Below are 18,456 nucleotides of genomic sequence, written 5' to 3'. Positions count from 1 at the left end.
CCTCTTGCCCAGGCCTATGTCCTGGTCCCATGGCCGCCCTGTGTTCACAGCTCACCAATAGGCTTCTTTGCTTCTGGCACTTGGATATGTCCTTTTTATACTTTTAAGCTTAACAATATATTTTATATTATATTTAAAAAACACTTAATTGAGTTTTGGAAATAGGATTTGTGTCTGTTTCCTTCATCTACTTAAGCAATCCCTTAGCCAATGAAACTCTATGGATCACAGCAATCTGATCTGCAGCTGGGCACAGGGATGGCACAGGACCAAGCAGCATTTTGTTCTGTTGTACAAGGGGTTACCCTATGTTGGGGTCTGGCCTGACAGCAGCCAACAAGAATAAGAGTTCCTCTTAACTCTGAAGTCCAGGGCTTCCCCTCACTCAGGGCTTCAGGGTGAGACAGGTACATACCCATCTTGAACGCTTTCCAGGCCACTCTCCACCTCCAGTGGACCAGATCCCTCAGAGGTCCTCTTTTCTGCTGCATTTTAAATGTTTCATAGTGCCTGGGAAGAAAAGGCTTAAAGGGACACCCGTAACCTTCCATCTGTGTGTTATCAGGGGCACTGGGTACTGTTCTAGCTGATGATAATACAGCTTTGGAACCAGCTAAGTCCGGGGGTTTACAAGCAGTTAAAAGCAAGAGGAACCAAAGCCTCTCACCTGGGCAGAAAAGCCCACCCAAGCCCAGAACCTTCGGGATCAGCTCTCCTCAGCTTCTCCTGGTGACTGAGTTCCTCAGAGGGGCTAGGCTTTGAGGCCCCTTAACAGGTTTCCAAACTGTATGGTGACTGGATGGGCCCTGGGAATGACCCTCAGCCCCTGGGGCAGCTGCAGCAGCCTTATCCATTCACCCCAACCCTGGGCCACACAAATGGTACCATGATGAGCTGTGGAAAAGCACTGCACCCAGTGAACCTCTGGGAAAGGGCAAGTCTCCAAACAACTGGATACCATGGTCCTCCAAGCACATTCCCAGTTATCTTTAAAAAGCTTTATTGAAACCTGTATGACAAGGTGAAAATCATTTGGTGTTTTGAAAAAAATAACAAAAAAGGGGACTTCAAACTCAGGTTTACCAAAGAGATACTGGAAACCAAGGACCTCGTTCCTCCCACCTCCCAGCAAGGGCACAGGGCATAATGGTAACCTCTGCCAACTGGGCACCAGGAAGCACATCTGCTGGCAGCTCCCTGGAAACCCAGCTGAGGGAAGAGAAACCCAGTCCTCCGCTTCAGTCCAAAGGATGTCTTCTTGATGTGAATCGAGGTGGCTGCCGTCAAGTTTTGAATTCTTTTCAGCACAAACAACACAAATGCTGCGACCTTGTTTGGTGACTAGGGGCAGAGGTCTTGAACAAGGTGACCTAGGCTGTAATTCAGATTAGGGTGGGGTGCTTCTCCCAGATTTTCATAGTAATACTGTCACCTCTATGACTCGAATAAAAAGCTGGACAACCTTCCAGCCAACAGTGGTCGGCCCTCAGGATCATTTGGCTTACTAGAGAAATCGGCCAGCGGTTTTAGAAATCTGTTCTGAGAACAAGTTATTGCTGAACATGTTTTACACTATCTACGTTCTAGCCGTGGTGACTGAAAAATCGCCTTGAAGCCGTACGGTCAACGACCTCTGGTTTAAAAAAAGTACTCAGTGTACATAAGTGTAAGAAACAATTGTAAAGCTTCATCTGGAAATCAGACAGGTTCTTATTTCTATAGAAATGTCACCTCCATGGGACAAAGAATGGAAGAGATCTATTGCTTTGATTTCAAAGGAGAGACAAGACCAACACTGTACTTACTGTTATCCCCGCAGCCAGGCGGCAACAGGGACAAGTCAGTGGCCCTGAAGACACATGCACAGTTAGGAATTTTGTGTGGCCTTGGTCCCCTGCTCCCATTTTTACTACCATTCATTTCTGGTTTAAGAAACAGCTCCACAACCAGTTCAGAGGACGTTATTTAGAATTACACTTGCCCTCACGCAGTGCAGTGTGGTGGCTGCACAGCTCCTGGTCTCCTTGATACCTGTCTTGACCTTGATGAGGTTCACAGCCTCTGGGTGAAAACAGGACTGCTGCAGACCAAGGCTCTTCTGGAGCCTGAAATAAACCTTCAAGTAGGACTAGGGCCAGTATGAAATGTCTTATAAAGAATGTGAAATGAGAAACTGACAGTCTGTTCCCTCTAGTGTAAAGCATGCACACGTGGAGCCTGGTGGTGCCTTGTTGCCTGTGGCCCATCGTCTGCTCCCAGCTCTTCATATGGGCTTGTAAAGCAAGGTGGTGACGTACTTTTTCTTGTACCGGTGGGTCGCGCTGAGCACCATCACTCCATCCTAAGGAAGAGGGTGGAAATGATCAAAGGCAGCAGCTGGCTGAACCAAGTAAACAGTCTCAAACTACAGTGCAGGAGAGTCATCAAAGGTGTTTCATGAAAACAGCAATTCTTAGGCCCACCTTCAGAGCCTGAGCCTGCGGGTCTGTGTCAGGTTCTGGAAGCTGCCCCAGACAATTTGATGCCGGGGTCCTCACACCATACTTTGAGAAACATAGCTCTAACAACATTTCATTACCTTGATAGAAAGAGCATAGAGGTGGTTCAACATGACGTGATTGGGCTCAGGGAGCAAGGCTGGATCGCACTGTGGGGGTACAAAGGCAGACGTGAGCATTTAGGGTTTGGAAATCAAGACACTCCTCCCCTTACTTCACAGCCCCATGCCTACCTCCCTCCTAAGCCAGACTCGCGAAAGGGCTTGTCCAAGAGGACAGGCGAGGCTGCAGGGGTTGTGCCCTCCAACCTAAGGGGACCCTTCTGCAAGTCTGCTGGACACATCTGAGTGTGTCCCTGGTCAGGCTTTGGCTTTGGCTTCTCAAGTCTGGGCTGTGGCTCTGTCTTCTTACAGAAGGAAGGGGAGGAAGGAAGATGAGTTGTCACTGAAAGCACTTTTAAAGAAACAGGAAAGGTATAATCTCTTCCCAGTCACTAGACACCGGCATGAGACTCTGCAGCCCCGGCCCTGCTGCACCTCAAGATCTCAGTTACCCCTGTGGGCCTCTCACGGACCCAAACAGATGGTGTAAAACCAGAAGTTCCAGGTCCACCCTTTGCTAAGGAGGTGTTACCAGGAGCCAGGAGATGTGTCTAAATGAAGAGGCTGGGGCCGTCCTCCTTAACACAGCTGGGCATTACAATCTTGGGGCCTCTGGTCTAGGAGGTCTGGGGTTGGGGCAGCCTAGGAAGCTGCATCTTACTTTACGAGCCCCGCAGTGATTCCGAGTTTGGGTTTGGGAAGACCGCCCTACGGACAATGTGGCTTGTAATCCCACATGAAGAAACCTGAGTCGCACACGGCAGTTTTCTCAAAAGGAAAGGTGGGGGCAATGAAGACATGGATAGCCACGAAGTCAGATCCTAGTTCTGGCTCTGCTGCCAGGAACTGGGCGATGCTGAGCACAGTGCCTGACCTCACTCTAGGATCCTAAGGGGAGGCTGGACCACTAGATCTCTCAACAGATACCTCGAGAGCGTCTACAAGGAGGCTGTGCACTATACCCAATAGGAGTACAAGTCTCCCACTAATCTAGCCTGATCTGAATACCAGCTCTGCCACTTACTGTGACCTTGGATTGTTCCCTAACTTCTCTGTGCCTCACTCTTCCCATCCCACCCTACCTTATAGGATTACTGTGCAGATTAAATGAGGATACATGAAAAACACTTAGAAGAGTTCCAAACCACACAAAACCAAACCCACTGCCATTGAGGCGATTCCAACTCAGTGACCCCAGAGGGTTCCCAAGGCTATAAATTTCTATGAAAGCAGACTGCCACATCTTTCTCCCCCAAAGCTGCTGATGGTTTCAAACCGCTGACCATTCAGTTAGCAATCGACCACTTTAACCACTAGGGCTCCTTATAAGAATACAGGAAAGCACTTAGAACAGTTCAGGGCACAATAAATGCTAGCCTGGTAGGGTTATAACTGAAGTTCGTATTAGAGTTCGGTGCTGCCTTGGGCAGAGGGGCCTGGACACTTTCCTAGTCCGTGCGCCAGCCCCTCTGGTCACTCTTGTCTAGTCTATTCCCAGAAGCAGTCCTCCATCAGAGACGCCAGCCAACGATGCCTCCCTTTTCCGGTGGGGGAGGGGAAGGACTAGAAACGACAACTTAGCAGCTCAGAAGGACATCTAACAAATCCAACCTACAAGCCTTGTAAAATCAGAGTTAAGAGAAACAGCCTTACCAAAGTGCTTCTAGGATATATAAAACAGACGTCCTTCCAGTTCGCTACCCGTTGCCTGTTTGAGAGGCTGCCACCTTAGAGCTGGAAGCAGTCAGCCCAGAGGGCTGTGAGGTGGCCTGGTTCCTACCATTAGCCTCTTCTCAGCCTAAACCTGAAGGATGGAGCACCTGTCAGGTGTGTGCCTGAGGCACTCGCCTTGTGCTCCGAGAAAGGCAAGTCCCATTGGGATGGGGTGACACTGAGACTCTGCCCCGGCAGCCTAGCCATGGCCACCGTCGGGTGGCTGTGCACTCACTTACAACAGCTCCTCCTCTCAGCACCCACAGCCTCTACTTCTCCTCTACGGGTCCTGGCAGCAGCACGACTGCTTCATTGCCTCATGAACATGTGCCTCTCAGGCGGTGGCCTGGACAAAGCTGAAGAGGGTTTGGGATCCCAAGAATGATGGCTACACTGTACATTCCAGAACTACGCAGACCTGACAATCCAGGTTAAATGGAGTGAAGGTCCAACCATAACAGAGTCACTTGCTTCTCCTGAGGAACGAGGAGGACACATGCACTTCTTTTTGCATGTAATACCAATTTCCCAGAGGAAATGTGTGTTTCCCAGGGACCTCAGATTTTGATCCAGGAGCACTGATGTTACTGAAAATAGTCTGGTGACTACAACTGGACTCTAAAATGGAGGGCAGGGTGGCAGGGGAAGTGATTCACTACATAGCCTACTAAGAAGGGGTGGTTTAAAATTTTACCATGAAATCTAAATCAGATGGGGCTCAGTTGGAGGCAGGAGTGAAATGCTAGGAAGCAAAATCAGAAAGGCTCTTAGTTCAATCAAGTATTTGGAACCAAATGGGCAACACCTGCCCAAAAACAAAGACAAGAAGGCAGGAAGGGACTGGAAAACTAGATGCATGGACACGGGGAACCCAGGTGGAAAGGGAATGGAAGAGTGTTGAAACAATGAGGGGTCACAGAACAATCTGTGGATAAATTTTTGAACGGGAAACTTTAAAAAAAAAAAGTCAGAGAGGCTGTGAGAAGCTAGATGCAGCACCCAGACTCAGGGAGCATCTTGCTGTGGTCGGCTGCCATGTTAGAAGTGGGCCCCAGCACTCAACACCAGTGGGTGACACTGAGCTTTCTCACCAGCTGCTCTGCAAAAGGGGACAGACAGGGGAGTCCGGTCCAGGTGGAAGCCTGTGACTCACCGAAATCCCTGTGTCCTTGTTCAGGATGACCTGGAGCAGATGTGGCGGGAGGATGGGGGGCGCTTTAAACCGCTCTTCGGGTTTGCAGATGTAGGGCTCCTGGTGGTAGGGTCCTGGCGGTGAACTGGACAGCTCTGGTGGGAGAGGACAACGGGTGACAGGACGTTTACTTGGAAAATGGGGAGTTCTAGGAGCAGGCTTGTTTCACGTAACGGTTTTGTCGTCTAGTTTTCTTGTCTCTTGTTCCCTCAAGACAGATTTACATTTTCTTAAAGAATATACAGGTTCCAAACGTGAAGAGAAGAAGCAATGAGAAAACCGTTCTGGAATCTGAGTAATGGGCATAAAACTCAGTAAGAGACTGGGAGGCCGTGGGGGCGACAGGAATTCAGGCAGAGCCAGTGTGTCTGGGCCAGACTACCAAAGGAGGCTGTTCACAGTCACCTAACCTCACAGTCCGCTGCAGAAGAATCCTTCTTGCTTCAGGCGGGCCTGGCAAACACCAGAAAGAAGCTCCAGGCTTCAAGTGAGGATTAAGTGAGTGAGCCCAAGTTATGAGCACCACCAGCCAGGGTAGAACAAGATAAAGCTGCCTGTTTACACAGGGGCTGTGGAGAAAACAGGTTAGACGAGGCACTGGCACATTTTAAAACAAAAAATTACAAGCCCGTTTCTAAAGGCTCTTTGACTCCACTGCACCCAGGTTCCTCTGGACTCCTGCTTGACTATCTCAATTATACAGATACATTAAAGCAAACCAAACCAAATCTGTTGCCACTGAGTCAAGTCTGACTCATGGCGCTATAGGACAGAACAGAACTGCTTCATAGGGTTTCCATGGCTGTAATCTTTATGGAAGCAGACTGCTGTATCTTTCCCCTACAGAGCAGCTGGTGGGTTTAAACCACCAACCTCTTGGTTAGCCACCAAGTACTTAACCACTGCGCCACCACAGCTCTTTAGAGCTTCTAAAACTGCTCAGTTTCATCAAGTCAGAGGAAGCTTACTTGGTGACATGTAGGCAGCTGGAAGAGACTAAGCCGTTATCCAAAGAGCATCTGGGATGAGTTTTGGGTGACTGACCCCTGGGCTGGTCCCCAGGAAGTGTGATGTGCCGGGCTCTGCCAGTATCCTCCATGTCATTTTCCAGAGCCCAGCCCCCTTCACACAGCCCAACCACATCTCAGCAGAAAACTGAGAAAAGCATTAAGTGCAGAAAACTGAGCCATCGGGAGTAAATACCAACAAAATTTTAAAAAGTGAGTGCCTAAAACACAAGAAGTTTGTAGAGAGCTTGAAGTTAGTTTATTGGCAGCGAGGGACCAGTTTTCTTTCCCCAGGTGACCTAGGCTGTGGAAACTCGACTAAAAGCTTTGGCGTATGGCCCAAAACTATGTTTATTAGCAAGGAGGGAGAGATTTGGGTGTTCTTCCCATCCCCTGATTCCCACCTATATAAAAAAGAAATCAATGATCTCTCCCAAAGATTAGCTACCTAAAAAGACACCTAAAAGAAAAGCCAAACAGAAGGGAAAAAAAAAAAAACACTATTATTGGATTTCAATTCTACTCAACAACCTGACTTGTCGGCTACAAAGAGCCCACCGTGGTCCATTTACCACTGCGATTTCTACACTGACAAGAACAGGGGGCCTTGGTGGCCTGGCCTATAGGCCCAGCCAGGTGACAATGAGCAATCATCCTGTAAATGGAAATGAATCCATTTTCTTAGAGCACCAGAAAGACTCCTTGGGGAACCTTTTCACTGCCTCCCACCAGGTTCCAGGAATTGTTTGAATCCCTGTAAGAAGGGGATGTGTAGCCAGTGTGGACACTTTTGATTACCACACATATCTCCGTCTGAAGTCTATGTATTATCTGTTTCCAGGTAGTTTCTTCCTGTGGGGTTTGGATGAAAAGCAATGTACTGAAACCTTGGTGATGAAAAGGCTCTTGGAAGGTGGGAAAGTTTTAGGCCGACTAGTCGGTACTGGGCAGGTTCCCATAAAGGAGAGCTGTGCCGTGCAGGCTGCTTCCTGTGGCATACCTCTTTCTCCCCGACGGGATTCTGATATGGTGCTAATGTAGCACACAACAATGGCCAAGGTCACTGGGGTGTCCTGGTGTGTCCGTTATCACCTGCCAGGCTGAAGTACTCCCAGTACTCTGAGGAGAAAGTGAGCTGACAGGCTTCACCAGGGCTGGCTCATTCTCTCTGACCCAACAGGATTCCCCAGGCCTCACAGTACAAGGGCACACTCTGCTTCTGTTCTCATTGTCTGTTTTTTGTGGCCAAGCAGACCTACTGAGTAGCAGAGAAGACCAGGAAAATGACTTAGAGCTCCCTTGGGGCTAAGATCTAACAACTAGACCTGACAGAGGTAGGAATTTGTTTTCTGGCTCTTCAGGGAGCTACAAACGTCCACCTGACTGGGCGGCTTTAGCTCGAGAGAGAGGCAAGAAAAACAAGTATTTCTAGACTGTACAGCCCCCACCTGCGCACACGTGGGATAAAATAACTGGGTTCATACCAGACACATCGGAGCACTTTTGGGAATCCACCATTAAAGCATCAAATACTTCAAAGTCAGTTTTCTTCACTTGAATGATGTTGTTAACTGTGCCAAGCTGGCTGGTTACTATTGGCTGGGAAGAGACAGACAGGCAGAAATCATAACGTGGAAGGTGTTTGAGTTATTCTGCAGAGGACTGGAGCTCCTGGCAGAAACATATCATCTCTTGGCTAGCCACCCTGCTCATCTTGGTCAAGTGGTCTCACAATGAGGACTGCTACCTAGCTCAGCCACACACAGGGACTTCTACTAGAAGGGTAAAGGGACCTGGCACCAGTCTAGAAGGAAAGGTGGCTTGTGCAGGCACTCTGAGGACACAGGGCTAGAGGGACAGTACCTCAGAAGGGTCATGTGTCCACTGGCCGTCCACAAGGAACTTGTACTGATGCTCCCCTTCAGGTAGATCCAAGATGGCTACAAAGTTGTTGTGGCTGCACGGAAAAAGGAAGCAGAGGACTTCAGCTGGGGGCGGGGGAGTTCCCTCTTAGCTTACTTGCAAAACCAGAGATGGAGAAAACAAAACATCGTCTCCGCGTAAAACCAGGAGTTCAGCGGCAGCAGAACAGACGCTGTTACCCAATTTCAGAAAATTTAACATAATGATCCAAAATCTAGAAAAGCTCAAAGGAATTAGCAATGCGCGGTTTTCCCGAAAGTACACTTTGCTCAAATGCCAGGACTCCCCATTACTAATGCCACAAGGTCAACGAGCAGGCATATTTCCTTCATAAGCTTGCAGGCAAAACGCCACCAGCAGCACTGGAAGCCAAGAATGATAATACAAGGTAAACAAACCTGGCCAGTTTCACTCCGTCAGTTTGCCTTGGGCAAGACAGAGGATCTAATTTAACAGAATACACCAAGAAACTTGCACGGCTACTAAAAAAGATTCCAGGAAACCTCTTTCATAGTTGCTTTGTTCCTCTGACTTTAACTGACTTGGAACCATGCCCTTTCTGTCTCCAACATTTCCACCTGAAAAGCAGGCTGCAGTGACAATAGTCAGACCTGGCGGGCAGGACATGATTTCTCCCTTCATCAACAGTACCCCGTTATGTAGGTGCTTCTTCATTGACAATTTGAGGCAGAAGTCTATGCTAGGGCCTGATAAAGTCTTTTACTGCATCCTTGCTAAAGATGCCTGCATAATCTTTCAAACAAAAGGAAGACACAGAGAGTCAAATTTAGAAGGAACCTTAGAGATCACCTGGTTCAATATTCCCTTCTCGCAGATACAAAAACTAAGGCTCTGATGTTAAGTGCCTTGTACAGGTCAGCATGACTGTCATGGATTGAACAGTGTCCCCCCCAAATATGTGTCAACTTGGCTAGGCCATGATTCCCAGTATTATGCGGTTTTCCTCCATTCTGTGATCTGATGTGATTTTCCTATGTGTTGTAAATCCTAATCTCTGCCTGTGGTTAATGAGGCAAGATTCGGTTATGTTAAAAAGGATTAGGGTGTGGTGCAACACCCTTACTTGGGTCACAGCCCTGATCCATGTAAGGGAAGTTTCCCTGTGGTGTGGCCTGCTGGACCTTTTATCTTACAAGAGACAAAAGGAAAGGGAAGCAAGCAGAGAGACAGGGACCTCTTACCACCAAGAAAGAAGCACCAGGAGCAGAAAGCGTCCTTTGGAGCCAGGGTCCCTGCACTGAGAAGCTCCTAGACCAGGGGAAGATTGACGACAAGGATTTTCCCCCAGAACTGACAGAAAGAGAGAGCCTTCCCTGGGAGCTGATGCCCTGAATTTGGACTTCTAGCCTCCTAGACTGTGAAAGAATAGATTTTTGTTTTTCAAAAGCCATCTGCCTGTGGTATTTGTTATAGCAGCACTAGAGAACTAAGATAACCAATATGAACTTCAGTCCAGCTCTCTGAGACCACAAGCCCAGGGCTCCCTCCACTGCACTAGGAAGAGATTTCTCTCTTTCTGAAGAAGTCCTGCCTGAACAAATACAGAGGTGAATATCCGAAGTGAAAGATGTCTGTGAAACAGAACACCCGAAACAGAAGAGAAGTCTTCTTCTAAGAAAGGGGTGCCCTTAAACCCAGACACACCGCTGGAGCCTGAGGCTGGAACCCTGTGAATTACTCACCAGGATTATTTTTCTGTTCAGCGTCCATTTGTAAAAACACCCTTTTCTATTCACCTGCAGAGACCTTTCAGAAAGAAGAGGACCCGTGGGTTAACACAAAGTCGCAGACACTCCCAGGGCTATTACCTTCTTGTGAGGGGAAGTTTACTCCAGTTGTTGAAGGACCCAGACAAATAAACTTCCTTTCCGCCCCCTGTCCACCGAAATACAGTTGGCCGAGCCTGGGCAGGAGCTTTATCGTTGACTTCCAGATCATGCTGCCAGGCCAGGAATTCCTCCTTCTCTGGAGCCTAGAAGCAGAGCAGTTTACTCAGGGACAGGCAGCAATCGTGAGCTCCCTGAAACAGGCAATTATTATAAATAATGAAAGTTCATTTTACAGAGACAGCTGTTAACACCTAGATTCACATTCAGGCCCTGTAACTCACTAGCTGTCCTTCAGTTTCCTCACCTACAAAATGGAGATCATAAAAACAATTATTTCGTAAGGTGACTGTGAAGAGTTAGTGAGGTCGTCCGTGTAAACTGCTCCACACAGTAACTGGAAGAATGCTGCCATCAATCCAAGATAAGCTTAATAAACACTGTATTTCTCTCTTAATAAAGCAATATTTGAAGTACGTGAACATTTATTACAGATAATTCCAGATCTAACAACTTGAAAATTGGCAGGAATTCGGGGGGGAGCGGAAAAAAAAACCCAAAAAACATTCACTGAGTGCTTCAGGTATTGGGAAGTAAAAGTGAATAGACAAAGACTGACTTGACCCCTCACAGCTACGGTAAATAATAACTTACAACGTGGTACGTGCCTTGTAACTGAGGCATCCTGGAATGAGAGAAAGAAACACATCCAACTCTGGGTGAAATAGATGCGGTTAAGGATTATTTTCCATTTTTCCTAGTCAGAAGCCAAAAGAGCAGGAATTCCAGGCTGGGAGAGGCCAATATGGGAGTTGACAAGGCTTCTAGCCCTTCAAATATTGCCCCGAGCTTATCTAAAGGATGCCTGCATTCTTCAAGTTCTAACGAAATTTACAGACTAAAGAGTAACAGACTGGAATCACTTTACACCGAGTGACCTGGTGTAGTTAAAATAATCCATGACTTTTGGGGGGAATTCAGCTCTGTGTGTCTGCTACATGATTGCAGTAACTCCTGATGAAATGAGGATGGATTCGACCTGAAATCATTTTCCACAGATCGTCTGTATGCTGAACATTTCTTGAAGGAGTTGTGGGAACAGTAACAGAACAACAAATCCTTCTTAAAGGAAGCAGTTTGATTTTTATGGTATCTTAAAAAAGCGTTCTTGGGGCCAAAGTTATTTCTGGGGGAAGGGATGTCAAGTTACTGGAGAAACACAATTTTAGAGTTCACCTGGCACATCACTTTTCAGGTAGGCAACAAATTCAGAAAGCAAGCTCGGAGTACCGGACGGAGGCAGGGCCAAGTCAAATGAGGTTCTTTATAGTTGACTCAAAGCTAAGATCCAAGTGAGGATATGAGGTAATGGCATGATCGCCCAGCCCAACACTGAAGAAAAAGTTGCGTACAGAGGAAACGAGTAACTCAGTAATTAGCCTAATGAACCATGATGATTAACATGCAACTGGATTCCAAAGGGGATATTTTGGGGGGTAAAAGGGATGGGGCACTTTTATCCCCCTAACCTACTTTCCACATTCCACATGGAATGTATGAAATATGAATTATAAGTTGCCAAAAATGAAATGTAACGCTTGAAAATCAATATCCTAGGTATTATGGGCTGAAATGGACCGACACTGGCCCTTTTGAATCAGACAATCATATAGTCTACTATGCTGGGAATGACAATTGAAGAGGAATGGTGTCACATTCATCATGAAAAAGAACATTTCAAGATCCATCCTAAAGTACAACTCTGTCAGTGATAGGATAATATCCACACACCTGTAAGGAAGGTCAGTTAATATGACTATTACTCAGATTTACCAATCATTAATGCCAAAGGTGAAGAAATTGAAGATTTATACCAATGTCTGCAGTCTGAAATTGATCAAACTGTAATCGAGATGCACTGATAATTACTGGCAATTGGAATGAGAAAGTTGGAAACAAAGAAGGATCAATAGTTAGAAAATATGGTCTTGGTGACAGAAACTATACCGGAGATCGCATAATAGAATTTTGCAAGACCAACAATGCATTATTGGATATACCTTTTTTCAGCAACATAAACGGCAACTTGAGGGAGCCCTGGTGTCACAGTGTTTAAAGCAACCAGCTGCAACCCTGAAGGTCGGTGGTTCAAACCCACCAGCCTCTCTGCAGAAGAAAAATGTGGCAGTCTGCTTCCATAAAGATTTATAGCCTTGGAAACCCTATGAGGCAATTCTACTCTGTCCTATAGGGTTGCTATAGGTTGGAACTGACTCAATGGCAGTGGCTTTGGGTAGCCTGGTACACACATGGACCTAACCTGACGGAACACAAAGGACTCAAGTTGACTATATCTGTGGAAAGAGACGATGGAGAAGCTTGATATCATCAGTCAGAACAAGGTTGTGGCCTACTGCCGAACCAATCATTAACTGGTCATATCCAAGTTCAAGTTGAAGCTGAAGAAAATTAAAACAAGTCCATGAGAGCTAAAGTATAACCTTGAGTATATCCCACCTGAATTTAAAGATCATCTCAAGAATAGATCTGACACGCTGAACACTAACTCCCGAGGAATAGATGAGTTCTAGGATGACGTCAAGGACATCATACATGAAGAAAGCAAGGGTCATTCAAAAGACAGGAAAGAAAGAAAATACCAAGCCAGATGTCTGAAGAGACTCTGAAAACTTGCTCCTGAATGTAAAATAGCTAAAGCAAACAGAAGAAATGATGAAGTAAAGGAGCCAAACAGAAGACTTCCAAGGGTGGCTCGAGAAGACAAAGTAAACTATTATAATAAAGTGTGCAAAGACCTGGAGTTAGAAAAGCAAAATAGAAAAACATGCTCGTCATTTCTCAAGCTGAAAGAGGTGAAGAAAAAAATTAAAGCCTTGAGTTGCAACCACTGAAGGATTCTACTGGCAGAACGCCGAATGATGCAGAAGCATCAAAAGATGGAAGGAAAACAGAAAGTCACTGTAACAAAAAGAACTGGTCAACATTCAATCATTTCAGGAGGTAGCATATGATCAAGAACTGACGACACTGAAGGAGGAAGTCCAAGCTGCACTGAAGGCATTGGCAAAAAATAAGGCTCCACGATTGGTGGGATACCAACTGAGATGTTTCAACAAATGGATGCAAAGCTGGAAGTGCTCACTCATCTATGCCAAGAAATCTAGAAGACAGCTACCTAGCCAAATGTCATGGATTGAATTGTGTCCCCCAAAAATATGCGTATCAGTTTGGCTAGGCTACAATCCCCAGTATCGTGTGATCATCCACCATTCTGTCATCTGATGTGATTTTCCTATGTGCTGTAAATCCTACCACTATGATGTTAATGTGATGGATTAGAGGCACTTATGTTGATAAAATGTACAAGATTAGACTGTGTCTTAAGCCAATCCCTTTTGAGATAAAAGAGAAGCGAAGAGAGAGAAGCAGGGAACCTCGTACCAAGAAAGCAGCCCTGGGAACAGAGCACGTCCTTTTGACCTGAAGTTCCTGCATGGAGAAGCCCTAGACCAAGGGAAGATTGAGGACAAGGACCTTCCTCCAGACTTGACAAAAACAGAAAGCCTTCCCCAGAGCTGATGCTCTGAATTTGGATTTCTAGCTTCCTAGACTGTGAGAGAATAAATTTCTCTTTGTTAAAGCCATCCACTTGTAGTATTTGTTATAGCAGCACAAGATGACTAAGACACCAACTAACTGGAAGTTATCCATATTTACGTCCATTTCAGAGAAAGATGATCCAATGGAATGTGGAAATTATCAAACAATATCATTAATGTCACCAACAAGTAAAATTTTGCTAAGGTAATTCATAAATGGTTGTAGCAATACATTGACAGGGAACTACCAGAAATTCATGCCAGATTCAGAAGAGGACATGGAACAAGGAATATCATTGCTAATGTCAGATGGATCTTTGCTAAAAGCAAAGAATACCAGAAAGATGTTTAGCCGTGTTTTATTGACTATGCAAAGGCATTTGACTGGTGGATCATAACAAATTATGGATAACATTGCAAAGAATGGAATTCCAGAACACTTAATTGTGCTCATGAGGAACCTGTACATGGACCAAAAGGCAGTTATTCAAAAAGAGCAAGGGGATACTGTGTGGTTTAAAATCAGGAAAGGTGTGCATTGGGGCTGTATCCTTTCACCATACTTATTCAATCTGTATGTTGAGCAAATAATCCGAGAAGCTGGACTATATGAAGAACGGGGCATCGGGATTAGAGGAAGACTCATTAACCACATGCAATATGCAGATGACACAACCTTGGCTTGCTGAAAGTGAAGAGGACTCAAAACACTTACTGATGAAGATCAAAAACTACAGCCTTCAGTATGAATTATACCTCAACATGAAGAAAACAAAAATCCTCGCAACTGGACTAATATGCAACATCTTGACGAACGGAGAAGAAATTGAAGTTGTCAAGGATTTCATTTTATTTGGACCCACAATCAATGCCCATGGAAGCAGCAGTCGAGAAAGCAAATGAGGTACTGCACTGGGCAAATCTGCTGCAAAACACCTCTTTCAAGTGTTAACAAGTAAAGACATCACTTTGAGGACAAAGGTACCCCTGACCCAAGCCCTGGTCTCTTCACTTGCAAGTGAAAGCTAGACAATGAATAAGGAAGACCAAAGAAGAATTGATGCCATTGAATTATGGCGTTGGCAAAGAACACAGAATATACCATGGACTGTCAGAAGAACAAACAAATCTGTCTTGGAAGAAGTACAACCAGAATGCTCCTTAGAAACCAGGATGGCGAGACTTCATGTCACGTACTTTGGATATGTTATCAGGAGGGACTAGTCCCTGGAGAATGACATCATGCTTGGTAAAGTAGAGGGTCATTGAAAAAGACGAAGACCCTCAATGAGATGGGCTGACACAGTGGCTGCAACAATGGCCTGAAGCATAGCAATGGCCATGAGGATGGCGCAGGACCAGGCAGTGTTTCATTCTGTTGTACACAGGGTTGCTATGAGTCTGAACTGCCTGGATGGCACCTAACGACAACAAACTTACTTTGCTGCATTGTCCTTTAAGGCATTAGTTCTTCGGGTATAGTTTTTTACGATAGACCACATACATATCAGCAGTCAGAAATCACTAGGTGTCGTTGGACAGAGCTCTACAGCTAGAAACACAGACCACACTAGAAGGTTAGCAGGAACACCGCTAAGGCAGGAGTCAGAGTTCTTGAAGAATTAAAGCGAACTTCAACAGGAGTCCAAATATGACCTGCAAAAATGTCTGATCTGGCCTCTTTAAACTATTAAGTCTTATTTACACAACAGGAGAGAGGAGGTGAGTAACCCTGGCTGCCTGCGTCAGACTGCCACTTCACTCACCTCCTGACCTCCAGAAGTCAAATTCCTTTTCTATGCCCCCTCTAAATAAGCACAATCAACAACAAAAGGCTTCAGGCAGCATGAAACACCTCTGGCAACTGCAGTTGTTTAAGTATACTTTTCAGCCTACTTGTGGGCTCTGGCGGGAGCTTCAAAACGTGCAATAAACTGCGAAACGAACTTATACAAAAGCGTCAGGCCGCGGAAAGGTGAAGGAAGATTTCTCAAAGCTGTGAAATTAATTATACCTAACAGAAAAGCAAAGACTGGGACTCAATTACTGCTATCTCAACTCTTTAATTAAGAATTTGAAACTCTGTCCCAGAGCTATTTTCTCCTTAATGAAGTTAAGGGAAGTGAGTTCCTTCTCCCGCGGGATGACTTTCTGATACCAGTAATTAGACACAGGTTCCTGGACTGCTAACAGGGCTCTTCCAGGACCATATGACTTTTAAGTGATAAGGTGAAGCACCACCCTCCTTCTTCTGATGCTGAGTTTTAGAGAGGATGAGGCGGGAGCATCTCGTAGAGGGTCTCGCCTCTCCACCACAGTCGAGGGGAACCAGATCCCCCCTTCCCCCGCACCTTGATTTCCTCGGAGTGAAAGAGGTCGGCGTCCTCGGGGCTATCCATCAGGATCTTGGGCCTGTCCCCGTCCTTGGCGCCCCCAGAGCTGTCCCTCCGGGGCGTCTTATGGCCACCCTGCCGCTCCAGCGCGGCGCGCTCGCTGCTCGTGTTGCCCATGGCGGGGTCTGCGGGGACACCGGGGAAGCCGGGCGGGGCCTCACTACAGGGAAAGGTAGGGGGACAGGGGACTCCTGGAACGAGAGGGTCACAAGGACCCTTGGGAAGGGGTTCAGAGGCTCGGGGTACCACACTCCTCGGGCGAGGGTCCGGGCCGGAAGTCGCCAAGAGCCGGGGAAGCAGACCTGGCGAGGTCTGGCACTCGCGCTTTACCTGCTCGCACAGACGCCGGCGCGAACCCAACAAGCGCGAAGATAACTATGACACTTCCAACAACGCCCCACCTCTAGCGACTTCCGCTTCCGGCCCCTCCGGGAGTCCGCCCGGTCCAGAGGGCACGGATGGTGGCGGGCTGCAGAACGTGGGAATCTAACCTCACCTCACTTCCACTTCCGGTACGGGACAGCAAGGTCGCCGGCGCCCTGAGCGCGCAGTCGCAGTCAGCCGCTCAGGACCCAGCCCAGGACGAGGCTGCTGACGGCCGGCAGGGGGCGCCTCAGCGCATCAGCCGTCCGGATCGCACTGAGGTGAGTGATGCCATCAGAAAGAAGTGTTTTCCCACGTCCACTTGCTCATCTACTCTACAGTGAAATGAAACTGTCTAAAGCGTCCCCCTTCTAAAAGAACTACTCTTCTCAGAGCCCTTTAATGATCGCTCACACGCTTTGGAGTGCATTAGAATCACCTAGAGTGCTTTCTAATATGCAGATACCTTGGGCCCTTTTTGTTTGCCATAGAGTCGACTCATAGTGACCCCATAAGACAGAGTAGAACTGTCCCATACAGTTTCCTAGACTAATCTTTACGGGAGCCAATCGCCAGGTCTTTTCTCCTGTGGAGCCGCTAGTGGGCTCCAACCGCGGACCTTAAGGTGAGCAGCAGAGCTGCTTAACCATTGCGCCACCAGGACTCTTCCCTGGGCCCTAAAAAAAAATGGTCCCCAGAAATTATAATTCCGCGAGTTTGGAGTCGGGTCTGTATTTTAACAAATCCTCCAGGTGGTACTGACGCTGGTAGTCTTGCAGGTGTTTTAAAAATGACAGACCACAGATCTCTGGACGTTCTCACATCTGGTGGCTTGGGAGTTGTCAAAACCTGGAGTTATTTGTGTGTTTGTATTAAATTGAGTGCACAACCTTTGTGTAAATTTGCAAGATATCTTGAAATCGATTTGGGCAAATTCTGTATAAAATGCATTAATTTGTTAGTCTTTGTCTTTTACTGTGACCAGTGTGTCAGCAGGAAGTGTGCACACATGTGGTACTTACAAGACTGTGATCTTTTTACTGTTAGTCACTGTCTTTTTTTTTTTTTTTTAAAAACAACCACTTACGTCAAAATGTTTTCCATTTGCTGGGCCTGATCATCCATTGAGCAGACATTTCTTTAGTACCTCCAAAATGACAGACATTGTGCTAAGTAAATGAGGATGCAGATGACTAAGATATGGTTCCCTGGAGGGGAATTCAGCAGTATATACCAAATTACAAAATACACCTTCGTTTTGACTCACAATTTTGTGTCTAGGAAACTTCTACAGAAAAAGTATGACAATTATATGCAAGCATAAATTCATTTGCAAAATCATCTGAAATGCCACATTACATTTATTCTGAGACGCAGTTTTTTTTTTTCCTCACATTTTAACATCTCTGCAGTTGGGTGCATCTTACAGTCAATGGAATTTTAGATTTGATGAAATAAGGAGATGAAAAACTTCAAAATCTTAAAAGCTTATCCATAGGAGAAAGGCTAAATGAGTTAAATACATTCATTTTAGAGAATACTAAGTAACTCTGGAAAAGAAAGAAGTAGAATTACGTGGGTAACTATGGAGAGATGTCTGTGATATTCTGAGTTCCAAAAACAAGAACCATAGAGGTTAAGAGCATGAGCTCTGAAGTCAGACTGCCTGGGTTCAGATCTGGCTGTACTAATTAGTAACCGTCACTCCTTTTTTGTGAAACGGGGAATTAAAAAACAACACTTACCTTATAGGTGTTACCTGATTAAGGTCTGTGCCCTGGAGCAGTCAAGCCAATGAA

The 18,456-nt window shown here is 46.2% G+C and overlaps 1 protein-coding gene across 2 annotated transcripts; it reads right to left on the bottom strand.

The window, feature by feature from the left end:
* Window positions 1-983: 983 nt before the first annotated feature.
* PRKAB1 (protein kinase AMP-activated non-catalytic subunit beta 1) lies at window positions 984-16,738 on the bottom strand. 2 transcript variants are annotated; one of them, XM_010598937.3, is made up of 8 exons: window positions 16,625-16,738; window positions 16,253-16,419; window positions 10,264-10,427; window positions 8,375-8,468; window positions 7,996-8,110; window positions 5,466-5,599; window positions 2,579-2,647; window positions 984-2,341 (listed from the first exon to the last, which is right to left on the bottom strand). In XM_010598937.3, the coding sequence occupies exons 2-8, from the start codon at window positions 16,409-16,411 to the stop codon at window positions 2,264-2,266; spliced, it is 813 nt and encodes a 270-aa protein (XP_010597239.1). In that variant the 5' UTR covers window positions 16,412-16,419; window positions 16,625-16,738; the 3' UTR covers window positions 984-2,263. The 2 variants fall into 2 exon arrangements, with proteins under 2 accessions (XP_010597239.1, XP_064128342.1); XM_064272272.1 differs by lacking the exon at window positions 16,625-16,738 and having other exon boundaries at window positions 16,253-16,539.
* Window positions 16,739-18,456: the final 1,718 nt, after the last annotated feature.

Source organism: Loxodonta africana, chromosome 19 (genome assembly GCF_030014295.1).
Source record: "Loxodonta africana isolate mLoxAfr1 chromosome 19, mLoxAfr1.hap2, whole genome shotgun sequence".
Classification (NCBI taxonomy): Eukaryota; Metazoa; Chordata; class Mammalia; order Proboscidea; family Elephantidae; genus Loxodonta; species Loxodonta africana.
The sequence above is the reverse complement of the archived record's forward strand: the minus strand, read 5'-3'. Positions and strand labels throughout refer to the sequence as shown.